The sequence below is a fragment of the Odontesthes bonariensis genome, chromosome 18, assembly GCF_027942865.1.
Source record: "Odontesthes bonariensis isolate fOdoBon6 chromosome 18, fOdoBon6.hap1, whole genome shotgun sequence".
NCBI lineage: Eukaryota > Metazoa > Chordata > Actinopteri > Atheriniformes > Atherinopsidae > Odontesthes > Odontesthes bonariensis.
The window spans coordinates 6,914,858-6,931,807 of record NC_134523.1 but is presented as its reverse complement, the minus strand read 5'-3'; the positions used below and the strand labels follow the sequence as shown (position 1 = coordinate 6,931,807).

The window sequence follows — 16,950 nt, the reverse complement described above, 5'->3', positions numbered from 1 at the left end:
GCTGCTGTTCTGTCGTCATCGTTTTTCCACTGTACTGTCCAATCAGAAGCAGAGATCGCAGCTTCGATTGACAGACAAATCAACCAATAGCGACCCTGAACCAGCCGGCGCTGTATCCGCATTTACGGACGCCTTGTTGGAGGAAGTGAAGTCTGTAAAACAATAACATGAGTTTCCATTACGGCCAGGTACCGAAAACTTCACCTTGTGTCTTGTCTGTGTCAGTTATATTGACATGTTTTAATTGTTTAATTAGTGTATACTTTGCTTTATTAGCTTGATGCAACGTAACTAATGGTTTACACAAGAAACGTCAACCATTCATTTGTTTGCAGTGGTTAGCAGGGTGTTGTTCCAACGTCAACTGGTGCTAAGTGTTGCCGTTTTTTAGTGTGAAAAAGTATTGCTGGAGTACCGTGTAACAAATAAACTCTTCCTAGTTTTAACTGCCAGGCGAAAAAAAATCTTGTACATCATTTTAGTCTTATTGCTTTTTTTTTTATCGGTTTAGTCGGTTATTTAAATGTCCACGCTTCATAACCCGTGTTATCTAACTGTTGAGTAATTTTCCTGTTACAAATGATAGTAATTACCGCAGTAAGTGTTTATTTTTCTAAATATTAGGTAAACTGTGGTTTTAGCCCCAAAACAGTCTCATCTCTAAAGAGCTTCGCGTGTGATTAGCTTTAACATATCTTCAGGCTATTTGGAGCAGTAAGTCATGTGTAAAGCTACAGTGTACATTCAGAGTTTCAGACCAACACAAGTTGTCATTAGTTTGCTGACAATTCTCCACAACGACAAAGCATAAAGTATTTGTTTAAGGACCGAGCTCGTTGTGCTTAAAAGCATTTTTAATGTTGCAGGAAGTGTCTGGTATCCTCACTGGGGTGTTAAGTCTGTCAACCTTCAGGCTTTGTTCTCACTCCAGACACACACATCTGTCAGACCATATAAGAAAAACAAAATATATATATATATATATACATATATATATATATATATATGTAGCCTTCTGAACAGTGTCTCAGGTTAAGTCGTGAAAATCCTCTCCGTGTCTACAGAGATTAAGATCCGATTTATTGGTCATGCATGTATACGAAATTTGTTCTCCGCTTTTAACCCATCCAGGTTAGCACCTGTTGACACACACGCACAGGGTCACACACTCAGAGATAGATGCCAACCTGGTGCAGTGGGGGTACGGTGCCTTGCTCAAGGGCACCTCGGCCGTGACAAGGAGGGGGACTGATACCCCTCCAGCTGTCATTTCCACCAATCTTTTTTGAGTGGCGAGAGTGGGAATCGAACCTGCCAACCTTCCAGTTATTGGAAGACCGACTCGTCTGCAAGTGTGATCAGGGTCTGAACATCATGGGTCTTAGTCTCTTATTCTTTACAGTTATCCAAACGCATCATCGGCGTGTTTTTTTTTTCTTCTTCTTGTGATTAGATTTACACTTAACTTCCCCTTTTTGGTCATTCTTTAACACTTGTGTATGTGCCCTACTCAGAATCTAAAACTCTTAATGGGGAAAACTTGTGTGTCGGCCCTTGCACGCTTTTATTTGTCCCATTTTTTTTTTTTTTAGTTACCGTTGTTCTTCCCCCATCTAGGGCTATCCAGGAGGAGGCAACCCACCGCCAGGTGCTCCGTACGGCGGAGGTAGGGGTCCCTATGGGGCTCCCCCCTCAGCTCCTTATGGAGGGGCGGCAGGTCCAACAGGTGGTCCCTATGGCGGCTATGGAGTCCCAGGTCATGGTGGGCAATATGGGTCCGGAGCTGGTGGTGCCCCCCATGGGCATTATGGGGGTTACGGGGGTCAAGCTTACGGAGGACCTAACGGATACAACGCTCCCCCAGGTAATGACGAGCTGGAGCTCTGTAAGCAGTTGCAGCAGCGTGGCTGTAAGATTTTAATAGGCACACTTTATACACCACAACACTGCGGATCGTCTCTCGGGCCGCTTCGTGATTGCTGCTCCCGTTTTCTTCTCTCTGGCTTTCCGCTGGGATGATGGATAGAAAATGACTCGCGTTCGCAGACAGTCATGTAGCGACAGGGCTCAGTTTGTGCCCCTCAGCAGGACTGCACGGCTGGAGTGATGACTTCAGTAATACTGAGCGAGGGCTAAACGGAGTAAGAGACAGATGGGCCGAGAGTGTGTATGTGTGTGTGCGCGCGCGCATGTTTGCACTGTTTCTAGTTACAGCTAAACGCAAGTCAGAACCAGATGGTATGTGTTGCCATCATTCCCCACTGGGATAGAATCCATCAGGGCCCAGCCTGGAGTGTACCCTGTCCCTCTATCACCATTCATTTTTCCGGCGTAGGCTAGTCCCTCTACTCCTCCCTTCTTCTCACACCATATTCTCTCAGACCCCTTCTCTCCTTGGCTCCCTCCTGCTGAGGTGGCTTTTCCAAGACCCCCGATTGCCTCTTTACCTTACTTTTCAGTGCTCATGAAACACTGAGCCTGTGTGGCAGATATGGAAGAGGTAGTTTTTAGCTGAATACCAGCTGGTTTTATAGTTGCCGAAAGATTGATTATTAGAGTCGTAGGGAGTCAAACGCGGATGTATTTTTATTGTCAAGTTTCTTTTGAACGGAGGCAGCACGGTTCCAGCCGTCACACGATCTGAGAATGTTTCTCATCTGTCAATTAATGATTTCTTTTTCTTTTTTTTTTTTTTTTTTGCATTAGCACTGGAGCCCAGCAGCCGTTTCATTTCCAGGGATATTCTTACTTTTTCTCTTTCTTTCATTTTTTTATCTTCCTCCACGCAACATCTCAGAGCCTGGGAACTTTATTTGAATAGTAACCAAATAATAAGTGGTAGAAAAAAAGAAGAAATGAATATACATCTGGATTGAAAATGAGAAGTCGAGTAAATCAGACTGGTCGGTCATGACCAAAGGGACTGAGGAATAGATGGAAGCAAGACCATGCTGAGAGACTTCAAAGCCAGTCTGAATGCCTCTTCTTTCCCCCTTCATCTTGCTATCATGTTTTGTCTCCGGGCAGGTAACGTCCCTCATGGTGTTAACCCAGAGGCGTACCAGTGGTTCCAGACTGTCGACACGGACCGCAGCGGCTTCATCAACCCAAAGGAGCTGAAACAGGCGCTCGTCAACTCAAACTGGTCCGCTTTTAATGACGAGACCTGCTACATGATGATAAGTAAGTATGCTAAGTATGATAATGGGAAGATGAATTGGTTTTTGATGTCTCGACAGTGTTTCTGGAGGCAGAATGACTTGAAGTTAAAGTACGGGAAATGCTATCAGCGACTTGAACAGCCACAGCAAAGGAGAAAGGAAAGTTGCCCAGGAAAAAAATAGATAAATGGATGAAAGAGTGGCAGATAAAAAAGAAAGTAGGTTCCGTGTAAGTAGCTCCCTCAGGGTTTCCAAACATAGAAACAAAGATCTCCTCTGCTTCTAATAGGAGACATTAAGGCAGTGAGGACTTGGCCTGAAAGAAAAAAAACACAGTCCTGTTTGTCTGGGTGCCTGTTAGTCGTGTGACTATCTTTACATTCCAGCTGCATTTGCCCGGCAGTGACTAATGCATTCTATTACCATGATGGGAAATGTGTGACTTGTTACAAGAAGAAGGTTCACGATGATGGACGAGGGACTTAGTGGGAACATGCTGAAACATTTGTGCTTTGTTGTGAAAGAAAGTAGAACAGTAACTGAGGGGGGGAGGGTGGAATGCTTTGATAGTTGTTTACCTGAGCGTGCTTTGATTTATATTTCCTTTTAGACATGTTTGACAAGACACGGTCAGGTCGAATAGACTTGTTTGGCTTCTCAGCTCTGTGGGACTTCATGCAGCAGTGGAGAGCGTTGTTTCAGCAATATGACAGGGACCGCTCAGGAGCCATCAGTGGCACAGAGCTACACCAAGGTATCACTGTTTGCTTGTCTGTTAGTTTATCGTGATATTTCTGTCATTACTTCCCCCGATCTCATCTTTCTCCGCTCCTTAGCATTAGCTCAGATGGGCTACAACCTCAGCCCCCAGTTCACCGAGACGCTGGTGCAGCACTTCAGCACGAGAGGCGGGTGCCCCGGCATACAGCTGGACCGCTTCATCCAGGTGTGCACGCAGCTGCAAAGCATGACGCAGACGTTCAGGGAGAGGGACACCGCCATGGCGGGCAACATCCGCCTCAGCTATGAGGACTTCCTCTCTGGTGCCGTCACAAGGCTCATGTGAGCCGCCAACAGCTCCTCTGCACTGTGGATGCTCAGTGTCATTCCATCTTCAGGTCATAATTTGTTCAGGCTATGCCACAGGTGCCCCCCCGCATGCTGCAGTGCAAATGCTATCACGGCAGCCAGTACACATAATTCCAAGGTTAGTCGCTGTAAGTAGGGACAGCGCGACACTTTTCACTTGACTTGAGGTCCAGTGGCTATTTTAGAGCTAGCTGAAGCTTTCACTTTTACCACACACCAAGTGACTGTGGCTTTCTATCTGCCTCCATAAGCTCTCATTCCAAACTCCCAGTTTGACCAAATATGCCTTGTTTACTAGTACCGGTACTTGATGTAATGAGTAGTTAAACTGAGACCCGAGAGAGCAATTGATTGATTATTTGACTTTAGACTCCACTTGAAACACGTCTGTCACAGCTGAGCCAGAGTAGACTTGCATATGGGCGATAACGGCAATAGAATAAGAAGAAAATCCCCAGAGCTCCTCCTCTGTGACAGTGCTGAGCTGTGAAATCGCATATGATTTTTTTTTTTTTTTTTTTTTTAGTCGCACGCAAAATTAGCGTACTCCTTTTGCCATTACTACTATAAAACCTTATAAAAGAATACCCATGAGAGGAATTTAGAGCTTCCAGAAGACATTTCCATGCTACGGTTGGACAGGGATCAGCTTTGTAGTTCAGTTTACAGCACAGTAAGATTTAGCGGGACACATTTTCTTTTTTTTATGTGTGTGTGAGTCAGAATTGTAAAGTAATTTTTGCCTAATTGCACCCTTTTAAACCTGACGTGACAATAACTGACACGAGAGAGAAATGAGACAGATAAACTGTGCCTAAGTTTTTCACTTTCATTCATTTACAAGCGAGCTTCAGTATTTGTTTGGCCAGTACACAAAGGGCCTGTGGTTAGGGGATAATACACTCCTCTGAGGTATTTGTATTCTGACTTCATTGAAAATGCCAAATGGTTTGTAATGCAAAAGAGCAAATAAATAGTTTGTATTCATATCCTTGACTGACTTCAATCTCAGGTTTGATGTGCTCACGTGACTGTAAAAGGGAGGCTGTGAGAACCCTTTGGTCTGAATGTTATTACACGAAGGCATCAGTATTGCAGTAATAGGTTTATTAGCATTTTGATGCCCAACATCATCCATTTGTTTATCCCATTTCTACTGTAGGCTGGTGGCATGGAAGAGCAAAAAAAAAAAAAATCCTTTTTTTTCTCCTCCCCACATCTGCTGATGCTTTGCCTTACCATCTGTTCCTCTGCTTGATCGCAGTCTGTGTCAAGAGTCCTCCTGTTTCACTCCAAATCGCAAGCAATCCATCAAATTCTCTTGAGCATCGCTTTTGGTCATATTCCACATCCATCTCCTCCTCACCCCTGTCCCTACATCTTAATCTCAGGTGAAACTTGGCTGTCAAAGGCCCTTAAGCACGCTTCAGTGTCACATGTACAAGTCACCCGACCATACTCTTGTTTTTTAACGCGTGTTTAGTGTCTTAACCTTCCTCAAAACATGGAGTTTGGGGGGTTATGAGTCGTGGTCCAAAGTGCACTGTGCTTAACGGTATAAGCTCACAGAAAAGGCCGCTGCAGACTTTTTCCAGCTGATGTGATTCAGCAGTGACTAAATCCTGACTGTCATTTTTTTTTTTTTTTTTTTGGTGTAATGAGGAAATTTTCCAACCGCTGACCATGCCTGACATTTGTAATTACCTTTGCAAATAGAGCAGGTCCACAGGGCTTGAGGGTTAGGGGGCTGTGACGTGCCACTGTCGGTTCTCAGTTTCTGATTTGGATTGATAAGATTGGTTGTAGTTTCACACATTAAAAACTTTGGCAAGTGTAGCTCTAAATCTCATTTATGAATAAACAGAAAGTTGTTCAATAATCCCGGCACTGCCAAGTGCCCTGGTAAAGCAGAGCTGGCACACGCAATGTTGTTAGCCTGGAGGGGATGAGCACATTTCTCTTTATTTATCAGGACTGATCACATGCCAGTCCTGGCAACTACAAGATGAACAGCACAGAGGGACGACGCGCTTAAAAGAATGATTTTTCTAACATAATCGCCCACACAGAGTGCTGTTAATCACAACAATTTCAGCAACATTGGAGCTAATGAGAACAAATTTGGATATTGTTCCTTTTTTTTTTTTTTTTTTTTTTTTTTTTTCACTTGGCCGCAGTACTTTAAGCGACCGTTTGAGCCTGTGTTGGTCATTATTCCAGGACAGGCTGTACTCATATCAACTGTGGGCCCAGTATTTTTGTAAAACTTCAACTTGGGGGCTGAATAATAAGTTTCATCAATCACATAGACTTTTGCTAAGAAGAATTACCAATTCACTTCCGACATATGATCGCAGCATAGAGAAATACTTTCCCCTCGCAGTCGATTTTATCAGTATATATATATATATATGTTCTTGTTTGGTGACTGAAAGGTATACAGTTTTTCTGCTTCCCTTCAAAAAAGAAAGAAAGCCTCTTAAATTGTGTCTCCATACAGCACTGCAGCAATCTTCTGAAAGGCTTTGTCTTTATACATCATACAGGGCTTTTTAGATGTGAGAAAATAACAAGGAGCTTGAAGGTAGTCATCGAAGGGTAGCTCGTGCTTTATTGGATGGCGCGGTACCGTCTGTCAGCCGTTAATGAGTGTTTTCTGACAGTTTGTGGAAAATGCATCTTCAAAGGAGGAGATGGCATGTTTGGTGGCTTCAGGCCAATTTCTTTGAGGTGACAAACATCTCAGGTGTGTTATCTAAGAACACACATCCCATGGTACAGTCACGGAACACATTTGGTTTTTTCCAGTTATTTCTGTAGATGAGTTGTTTGGTTGCTAATAAGATTTTTACATGTTATTATGATATTATATGTTTAAAAAATGCAATTTAGTTATATTAAACAAAAAAAAAACTGATTAGATGAGCATGGAATAAATTAATGTTTTTGCATGTTGTCGTGAATATGTATATTATATTTCATGCAATTTTTCAGTTTATTAGTTGCCACTATTATTACAAGCGAAGTAGCTGAGCTTATCGATTGTCTTTGTGCGTCGTAAAAAAAAAAGTTTTTGTGTTACCTAACCTGGTGTAGTGTGCAATCTCTACCAGTAGGCGTCACTAAAACACAGAGAAATCCCATCAAGGCTGATTAGCCAGTGACGTTTAACCAGGAAGAAGACAAACCAGCACACGGAAACTACGTCATTGCAGTGTCAACGTGATAACGGCAAAGGTGAGTGTATGCTTACGAAATTTACTTATGTCACTTTGAAAATATTAGAGGATTTGTCAGATTTGTGTCAGGTTGACTGTTTTCTGGCAAACAGAATAGAGCCGTATGTTTAGCTCCTAAGGTTTAGTTCCAAAGTGACACCACCCGCATTGTAAAGGTTGTGTGAGAGTTAGTAAAAGCTATCCTAGCCACTTAACTATGAATGGTACACTGCGAGGAATTAGCAGTAACAGGCACAGAATAAATTATAGCACGGTGGCTTTTAGGTTCTTAAAACATTTATAATTTTAGACATGGGGTCTCATTTGTCCGAGTTTAGTCCGTCATAATTCGTTTGCTTTAATGGTCCGCAGACCGACGACATGGCGAACTCCATAGCAAAACCTCATATTGTAACTTCCTGCCGATATACAAGGCAAACCCGAAGGTGTCGAGTGTAAATTAAGCTAATCTTGTACAATGAAATTTAGCTTTTCAGTTCGGCTAACTTGAATGCTGCAAAAAGCGTAAAACCCATTGTATTTTTACCTTTCTTCATGGTAAAATATGCAAAAAGCAGTCGTACAAGAAGAGTTGCCGACGCTGACATGTCAGGGTTGTGTTGATGGTTTCTTACCAAAGCACGTTACCTTCTTTTTTTCCTTTTTTAATTAAGTTCATGTATCTGAGAGATTAGTGAGTGCCTCCCAGTTTAAACCCAAGCTTTTTGTCACTTGTGCCATTTATTTTGTCGTCGGTCAAAGCGAAGAGGACATGTATGACCTCTAATTTTACTAGATGGTGCCTGATGAGGTCTTGATAATACAGTGCACTCTCAAAATTTCATCTGCTCGAGAGCTCAGTCTTTTTGCAAACTTAAGAAATACACTAGTACACATTTATTACATCGCTTGATTTCAAATTCAAGTAAAACACATTAACTATTTTCTTTATTTTTATTATCATTATTATTATTATTTTATAACGGAACATTGCAGATCATTTTGTTTTTAACTTATATAAGTCATTTAATGCTTGTGATGTTCATACTCGGATGTAACCGTCATTTAACCACAAGAGGGGGCCAGTCACCTTTAAATACAATTGGCTCTCGTTACTTGTAAATTATTACATTATACAAGTAATCAGAGCTGGGGATGTTTGGGAAAAAGTTATTGTTCTTTAACACAAACTATAAAGTATTTCATCTGCTTCCTTCCCCCATGGAGCCCCCAGGAACCTAAGCGGTGTGCAATCATGTGGCCTGTGATGTGGACTGCCATGCGGGCCTATGCACCTTACATCACCTTCCCTGTAGCTTTTGTGGTCGGAGCTGTGGGCTACCACCTGGAGTGGTTTATCAGAGGCACTCCCAATGCTCGGGAGGAGGAGAAAAGTATCTTCGAACTGAGGGAGGAAAGAAAGCTGCAGGAACAACTGGGTAAGGACAGCACCCAGGTGCTCAGCCTGAAGGAGAAACTGGAGTTCACACCTAAAGCAGCTCTGAACAGGAACCGACCTGAAGAGAGCTAGCTCCTGTTGGTGCAACAGACTTGTGTTTGCAGCTTCCCACCGGGAGGATGGTGACTGGGAGCAGAGAGGGTGAACTACAGGGCAAAAATCACTCACTCTCACTATTCACCTCAACTATACTTCTCCCTCAAGACCACCTAAAAGCATGAGCCTGCCTGGATGAAGGGTGGACACTTTTTAGTAGATAAAAAAACAAACATATTCTGGCTCTTGTTTTTCTCTTTGACGTTTTACACTCGGATTCCTTCGATGGTGCACAAACATGGCCGTGTGCTGATCGGCTGTTTGTTTCAGCCACTGCAACGACAACAACGTATTTATTAAACCTTTGGGTGTTTAACTCTTGATCTGGTGGCAAGGTTTTATTTAACTTGGTTTGCTGCTCGTGCAAAGAGGAAAAGAATAGCTCCGGGTTATGGCAGAATGGCGCAGATTTTGGGACTTTGTGTATTAAGTCGCTCAGAAGTCATTTGCCATTTCATACCAGCGATTTTTGAAATTGCACACCTGTCACATAGTGTTTGTCATTTAATCGTGTCTGTATGTTAAGACAGGCTGTCTGATTGTGAACATAAAAGCAAAGAAGAAAGGCAGCTCTTTGTTGTTGTTCTTTTTATCTCGTGCAACCTTTGATGGTATGTGACTAAATACGGCAGCGGCGTGGGAGGAGCGGAAGGCTGCAACGTGCTCATAATACTTTCATTTTAGAAAGTCTGTGTGGTTAGCGCACCAACACTTTTAATTCTGCGCTGTAGAAATATGTGATGAATAAAGGAAAAAATGTGATTGGCTAAAAGTGTGTTTGACTGTAATTTGAGATGTTGGAATCGTCTGTTTGAAAGGGGACACGTGAAAAAAAGTTTTCCACTTGTGATCATGTGTTATTTCTATCTTATAAGTCTTTACAAACTCAAGAACACCTACCTCTGAAGGTGTCAAATATGCTGAGTCCTTTAGACTTGTGGTGAATTTCTTTCATTGGCACTCTTAGCATTTTTTTCCTGTTACGGAATTCAAATTTAGCATTTGTTAATGAATGCAGCTCTGTGCTATAGAATAAAATAAACTTGGTAAATGTTGTTAAAACTTTGCCTATATAAGCAACAGCTCTTTACATTAGAAGCTTGAAAAAAATGCTCTAAATTTAATTGTCTTTCTCTGGTATTTTGACCAGAGTACGTTACATTAAAATTTGATTAAGATGTCACAAAATCCATTTAAAAAAAAAAAAAAAAAAACGACCCGAAATTCACCCCAACGAGATGTTAAAACTTTTCGTTTCATTTTTTTTTTTGTTTCACATTCAATCTGATTCTTCCTCCACCCACCACCTACAAAACAATGCTGAGAGAATAACATCAAAGTCAAAGGAAGGAACCAATGACTCTGCTCTTTCAGTTTCAAGAGGAGGGGCTTCATTTTGGGGGGAAATGACAAAGTCGTTGACCTTTGGCCTGTTGGGTGACGTTCAATTGACCGCACAGAGGAACCCAATACAAAAAGTAAAAGGGGTCATTTTGTGGCTTCAAAATGAAAACGTAACTACCTAAATGAGAACTAAATGCTCCTGACATTTCTGAAAAAAACCTTCCAAAGCACATACAGCTCTCCCTGTTTTAATACATTTTTAATGTTCAGGTGCACTTGTTCCCATTAGTTTCTTCAGGGTCTGAATCCATTGCTCCCAATATCTCCATTTGTTCTTGTCTCATATTTATTCCAAAGTGAAGCTCAGTGCTGAACTAAGTAAAATCCCTCACAGTGACACGCGTGAACATTAATGAATCCATGAATCTGCTCGTGTAAATGTGCCGTTCGGTGGTCAAACACTGTATTTGCTCATCAGTCTTTCACTCGTTACTCGTGCTGCCTTTTAAAAAGGAACACAAACAGTTTGATCAAATGATACCTACTTATCAGTCCCATAACTTCTCTCAAAGAGTCTTTGTTAGTGGATGAGAATTAATAATAATAGATAATAGTTTGCTGTGATAAAGCGGCCACTGGACAAACATTATATCCAATGGGATAGAGATGTATGCAGCTTTATGAGTTTGGATACAGGGAGTGGTTAAGTGGCAGGGCTGTTAACTTTGATCTTCATCTTCATCACAGAACCAATTAGACTAGTATGTATAGTCTAGTTGTGTAAAAACAGATCTGCAACCTCTCCGTTGTGCCAGTACAGGTTCTGCTACGTTAATCTGCCGGCTGGGAAAATGGGAAAGATTGTGAGAACCCGGATTTACATTGGCACCAGTGTGGTAAATACTGCGCTATCTGCAGCCATCTTGAGCCTTTTTTCTACCCTCTTAAGTTTGCTATCGGTGAAATGACCCGTTCCACTCCAGTGGCCTCGGTTGTGCCTTCGAAAAGAAGCAATTACTTCAAGCTGGTGGAAGTTTCCGTTTGAAAATAGTAAAGATGGGGAAGTGGCGGTGAGGCTACAACAAAATTCTGCTAAAAGTTAACGGGAAGCGTGTTGTGCTTAAGTGTGTTCGAGGTTTGTGTGTGTCTGTATCCTCCAAGGAACAATCAGAGGACAGGTTGGCCATCTAACAATGGCCCAGCGCCTCAGACCTGGACAGTACTGTGGGAACTGTGCGCTGAGGCTCCTGGGAATTGAGGGGGATGTTGGGAGGTGCTCCATTGTTTTTGCTGGATGATGGGGATAATGGGTGTGGGTGATGCTGGCTGTTCTTTTTTTTTTTTCAAGGAGGTCCACTCTAACATCCTGAGTGGAGAGGCAGAAGACAGTGTTCTCTCTGCAGTCTGAACAATAGAGCTGCTGGAAGGGCACCACATCGCCTTATTAAACAACCACATACTCCCACACACACACACACACACACACACACACACACACACACACAGCAACATTCGTTAACATAATGCATCCCCCTTCCCCTAACCTGAAAAATGAACACAGAAACCAGGGAAAAATGTTGAGGATAAACGCACAAAAGCTCCTATACTTGAACAGGAAATCAACCTGAAAAAAATTTCTTGGATTACATTTTTTTACTGAACAAAATGCTGATTTTGTCTCTCAGAGCCAAATGTTAAAGTTAATTCAGTCCCACGTCTTTTTATCAATTAGTCTTGGAGGTAAACAAGCTTTTATCTGAATTCACTGAGATTGTCTTGTTTGAAGTTCCTTTGGGACAGCCAGTAAATGTTACCATAGCTCTTGGCTATCTTCAACATTTTATGGTCTGAACACTGCTGCTGCTGCTGCTGAAAACTAAAGTTAGTCACACAGAAAGATGTGGTTGCAGACAGAGTAAACTGAGTCGCCTTGAACTCTAAATACAGCGCCAAACAGCCGTGAGCTTTCCCGAAAGTGGTTAGTTTGCCGACGTCTTTAAACTAAAAAACAAAGGAGGAGCTCAGTGTCGAAACTACCCTCAAGCTAGAGTTGGGAACGTTTCCGCGTGAATAAACCTCTGTAACGCTCCAGCCCTCGACAAAGAAGTTCTGATGGGCCTGATCGGTCTGAAGTTCAACAGTCCCACACTGGTGCACTGATAGGTGTTAAAAAGCATTTTGCATCACCTGGCAAAGATGTCAGAAATGAAGAAAGAAGCAGCCGTTGTCATGGAGACAGAGAACACTGCAGCGGTTTGGAAAGTGATTGACAAACACAGGTTGCCACTGGATAGCGCTGAAAGTAGAGAAGGAGCAGAGGGCAGGCAGGGTTATGCTCCACTGCTCTAAAACAAGTCCGTATAGTAGTAAAACATTTGGAGTAGTTGTATAAATATAAAATGTGTTCCACCCAAATAATGGAGAATTGAATGCCTTGTAACCATGGAGATATTTTGCATTTTTTTTTCTTTTTGTGGGCATGTGCTGTGGGCTCTCCAGGGTCAACGTGATATGTTAATAATCTCTTATTACCCGGAAAAAAAAAAAAAAACAAACCAGCCATGGTTTGTGGGCTGAGCCACAATAATTTTTTTGGGGGGGCGTGTACCGCCACATACACGGATTAACAAGCAAAGCAGTGCTGGTCATCTTTTTGGGAAAAATAGCAAACCCTTCCAACGGTCAGATCAGTCAAAACCCTTAACTGCAACCCAGGGATGTGGGCTGCTGCAAAATCAAATCTGGTCAACAACACATTTGTCTCTGAGGGGTTTTATTCACCAAAGTGACACGAAGAACCAGTAGCAATAAAACACGCCCTGCTTTGACTCCTCATTTCACCAGCATCTGAGCAAACTAAGAAGCAAAAACAACATCCAACTGCCAGCCAGGATGTACAATGTACAATTCTGGCACCAGTGACTCTGTCAATTTAACTTCAATTTAAGTCTTTTTTTTTTCCAAAGGACAGAAAGAAAATGTGATGGCATCCGTGCAAGTGTGAACCAAATGATCAAAGTTAAGTGCCCTAAAACCAAAACCAAAGACTCGTGCATCATATAACATGAGCATAAGTGCACACTTTTTGAAATAGGGAAAAAAGGTTCTCTGCACTGCTTTCTCTCCTCTGAAAAGTTAGTAGTAACAGTCAATTGGTATTAGGTGAACATTTTTTTTTCTGTTTATACAAGTGCAGCGTGAAGAAGGGTTTGAGTGCACTTGAACATAAAACATTGATGTGATATCAGTGTTGGCCGGGGGGGCAGTTGGACTTGGGCTTAATACATAAAATCATAGCTTAACTAAAGTGTTTGGAAGTGCCAAAGTACAATATATAGAGAGGTGGCACACTGAACAGGCACCTCTTTAACATCAAGTTAGTCATTTGAAGTACTGAAATGTTAATGATTAACAGATCACTGGAGCTTTAAATATTAAAAAGGTTGCAAGCTGCTTTTTATCATAAGGGATGTACAACAGGACGGTACTTATTATTCAGCGACTGTATATGACAGAAAGGTTTTTCAGGACCAGCAAAGGGGCCTAAACCAGCTAATTCAACCCCCTTCCTGTACACATGGACACATGCCTGCGGGCTATATGTTGTACTGGTCCTCTTAATTGACTCCAGCCACACAGCAGGACTTTTGCCCAATCCCTCCCCATCCTTTTGGAGGTCTTTGATGGTGCAGCTATGGCATTAGGTCAACAAGCATGAGGGAATAAGTACAAAACAATGCAACAATGCATGCAGCAGGACCATTGTCAGTGTGAACAATCCCCATCGACCAGTCCCTCGGAGGAAACAATACTGGACCAGGAAACAGATACAGACCCACTTCCTAGATTTAAATTTAGGAACGGGTCAAAGCAGTTTTGTGCCGCTGCGAGAGAGAAAAATACCCAAATTAAGAGCACGGTGCACAAATATGACATTGTTATGGATACAGACAAAGTCGCGTGTGGGTACTGTTTGAATTCATGTCAAGAAAAACAAAAGGGGCTGGCACATGTTTGTCGTTTCCTCAAATGAGCTCTCTGCGATATAAACACTAAACCACTAAAAGCCCTCCTTGTTATGCACAGTGCACAATCTCTAAAGTCATCCAAATACAGAGATATTACATAAACCTGGTGACTGAATCCACCCTGTGGCTGCTATTTTAAGGCCCGCTGCCCCATTGTTGATCTTTGTGGATGTGAAAGTCTTGAGTTTTGCGAAGGGAGGCCATGGTGGCCATTCCTGATTCCTTGAGAGGATGTCATTGCATGTGAGTGAGTTGTCTGCTTTTTTAGGGTCTTTCCTCAAGATATGCAGTGCTTTCGGCAGTGCAGCTGGGAGGAAGATTGACAATTTTGTCCAGGCCTGGCGGGTAGTGCAGGTGAACCTTTAAAAGTCCAGAGTTACGGGCCAGGGTACAGCAGTAAGAATTTCCTGAAAGGAGGGAGCTTGATGACCCTTTAAACTGCACAACAATGCAAATGCCTGTTTTTATAGTGTGAGTGTGTGTCCCTTTGCAGCCGTGTGTATAGTCATTCACCAAACTGCAAGACTCCCTTTCTTTGTGTGTGATCAACGGCATGTGGCTCACCAACAGAGAGAGGAAATGGATCAGCAGTGACTTCAACAATGTCAGGAAATACAGTCACGGTTGTATCTGATCCCTGTGTAACCACTGAGGATAACTTAATGAATACTCAGTCTAGCTCTTCCCAAAAACACCCAATTCGCTATATTTTCACAGCCCTACACAAACAACTATCTCCATTGTTTCGTTTTTATTAAGGCATCCCTTGAATACACTGCATGCCTGACTATAGGAAACATTGTGGACATGAATAATAGATAATCAAACAAATGAATGTGGAAGCCTTTTATTAATGTCCCATTGTTCTGACAGAGGAACCAAAACATAACTTTTATCTGCACTATTAGGGGGTTCGAATTTTCACAAACTGTACCGTGGAGCAGCAAATAACCTGCTCTCGCCGTTGTTTTCAATCTGCAAGTTTATATTTTCTCAGAACAGGAGGTGAGAGTTTAGTCTGTGGAAAGAATAGAACAGGGCGTTCAGCTTCTCCGGATGGATCGGCTGCAAGCACTAAAGATGCAAAAGGTGGCAATGCTGTTTTGTTGCTGGCTTGGGCTGGCAGCAGTGGGCCCGTTTGGGTCGCCCTGTCCAATCTGTTTCATGACCCCCTGGCTTTTTGGGAAAACACAGGCATGAGCAGTCACATGGACGCACGCACGCACATGCAGTCTGAGATAACAAGGCCCCGACCGAATGCCAGCAAAGTTCTCGTGAGCAGGCATTGAAGTGGGCAGCTGTTCTGATTGTTTTCTCAACAGTAACTGCCAATTTATCCCTGACACGGGCCTGCAATAAAAACACATTCCACTCTCAGGACTGAGACATTGCCTTCCTAACTTCATCAAATTATGAAGCATTTTGGTAAACCACAGGAAAAACAAATCAGAATGCTGGATGCTTCCCCCCCCCCCCCATTTGTTTTTCAGCTGCTTGTTACAGTTCAAGCTGTTCGTGCAAGGATGAAGCGCTTCACTTGAATTTCTCGTAATACCCCTTCCCTACCATAGATTGCTGCTTATCGTCATGGAGACAGTTCAGTAAATTACATGAGATTTATACTGTATAGCTGAGAGCTGGAGCTACATTTCTGAAAAGACATATGGCTTCATACTCTCAGAGCCTGGGCGAGAACCCATGTTGAAGGTGGAAAGTTCTGGATTTTATCCGATCCTCTACATGAAGAAAAAAAAAAAAAAAGCTTTAACAACCAGGCCTCTCCAGGGGATATTAAATAGAACATAAAGAGCGGCTCCAGCATGTATAAAGTTGTACTGGCTTATGAGTGATGCCCTCCTTCCATGCACAGCCAGGACCCCAGATCTGAAAACAGCTATTAAATCAAAGATATTTCCCTTCATTTATTCCCCCAGGAGGCTATGCTCATGATACCATGTAATGCCTATCTCCACCTTTGTGTAGAACGGTTTCTTCTATTTATTCCATTATCTAAACCGATTCAATTCCACTTTACAGCCACAACGTCTGGATAGTGTGTGGTCGGACAAGGAAGCAATATTCTCCTGAGGGATTTTTCTTTTTCCTCAAACAAGATATCGCATCGCCGTATTCAGAAAGGAAAAGGGAATCAAAGCAGCCTGTACACCACTTGAGCAATCAATTTCAGAGGAACCGAGCTTACAGAATTCTGCAAAAAGTCTCGTGATCTAAAAACTTCTCTTTTGTTTATATTTCCGAGACAAGGGGAAAGAGGTGCAAGGTTTTATTGAAGCATGTGCAAACATAAGTGGAAATACAGTTTATTAGAGGAAAACAGTTTCCCTTCCTTCATCTACCGGTGATGAATTTTTTAAAGCCCGCCACTTCTTCTTTTATCCTCCACATTATCCCCAGTCGTTTAAAGACACGCCGCACACCATGCTGAGATTTGTCAAGTTTTCAGCTTTTCAACGGGCCTTTTGAAATTTTACTGTTGGTGAAAAAAAACCCACTTAATGTCTGTCAGTGGGAATAAATTATGTGTCTCTGCAACA

The 16,950-nt window shown here is 42.4% G+C and overlaps 2 protein-coding genes across 3 annotated transcripts; both read left to right on the top strand.

The window, feature by feature from the left end:
• The first annotated feature begins 84 nt into the window (after nucleotides 1–84).
• pef1 (penta-EF-hand domain containing 1) lies at nucleotides 85–5,244 on the top strand. Its single transcript, XM_075448966.1, has 5 exons — nucleotides 85–188; nucleotides 1,618–1,864; nucleotides 3,028–3,183; nucleotides 3,772–3,915; nucleotides 3,998–5,244. The coding sequence occupies exons 1-5, from the start codon at nucleotides 168–170 to the stop codon at nucleotides 4,225–4,227; spliced, it is 798 nt and encodes a 265-aa protein (XP_075305081.1). The 5' UTR covers nucleotides 85–167; the 3' UTR covers nucleotides 4,228–5,244.
• Nucleotides 5,245–7,390: 2,146 nt separating this feature from the next.
• On the top strand, nucleotides 7,391–9,811 carry smim12 (small integral membrane protein 12). Of its 2 annotated transcripts, none has more exons than XM_075449397.1 (2): nucleotides 7,391–7,487; nucleotides 8,696–9,811. In XM_075449397.1, the coding sequence occupies exon 2, from the start codon at nucleotides 8,724–8,726 to the stop codon at nucleotides 8,997–8,999; it is 276 nt and encodes a 91-aa protein (XP_075305512.1). In that variant the 5' UTR covers nucleotides 7,391–7,487; nucleotides 8,696–8,723; the 3' UTR covers nucleotides 9,000–9,811. The 2 variants fall into 2 exon arrangements, with proteins under 2 accessions (XP_075305512.1, XP_075305513.1); XM_075449398.1 differs by having other exon boundaries at nucleotides 7,411–7,487; nucleotides 8,703–9,811.
• The last annotated feature ends 7,139 nt before the right edge of the window (nucleotides 9,812–16,950 follow it).

Excerpts from the sequence above, each read along its gene's own strand:
- pef1 (XM_075448966.1), top strand. The coding sequence starts at position 168 with ATGAGTTTCCATTACGGCCAG. Across the intron at positions 189-1,617 it reads TGAGTTTCCATTACGGCCAG|GGCTATCCAGGAGGAGGCAA; the intron begins GTACCGAAAACT and ends TCCCCCATCTAG. Across the intron at positions 3,184-3,771 it reads GACCTGCTACATGATGATAA|ACATGTTTGACAAGACACGG; the intron begins GTAAGTATGCTA and ends ATTTCCTTTTAG.
- smim12 (XM_075449397.1), top strand. The coding sequence starts at position 8,724 with ATGTGGCCTGTGATGTGGACTGCCATGCGGGCCTATGCACCTTACATC.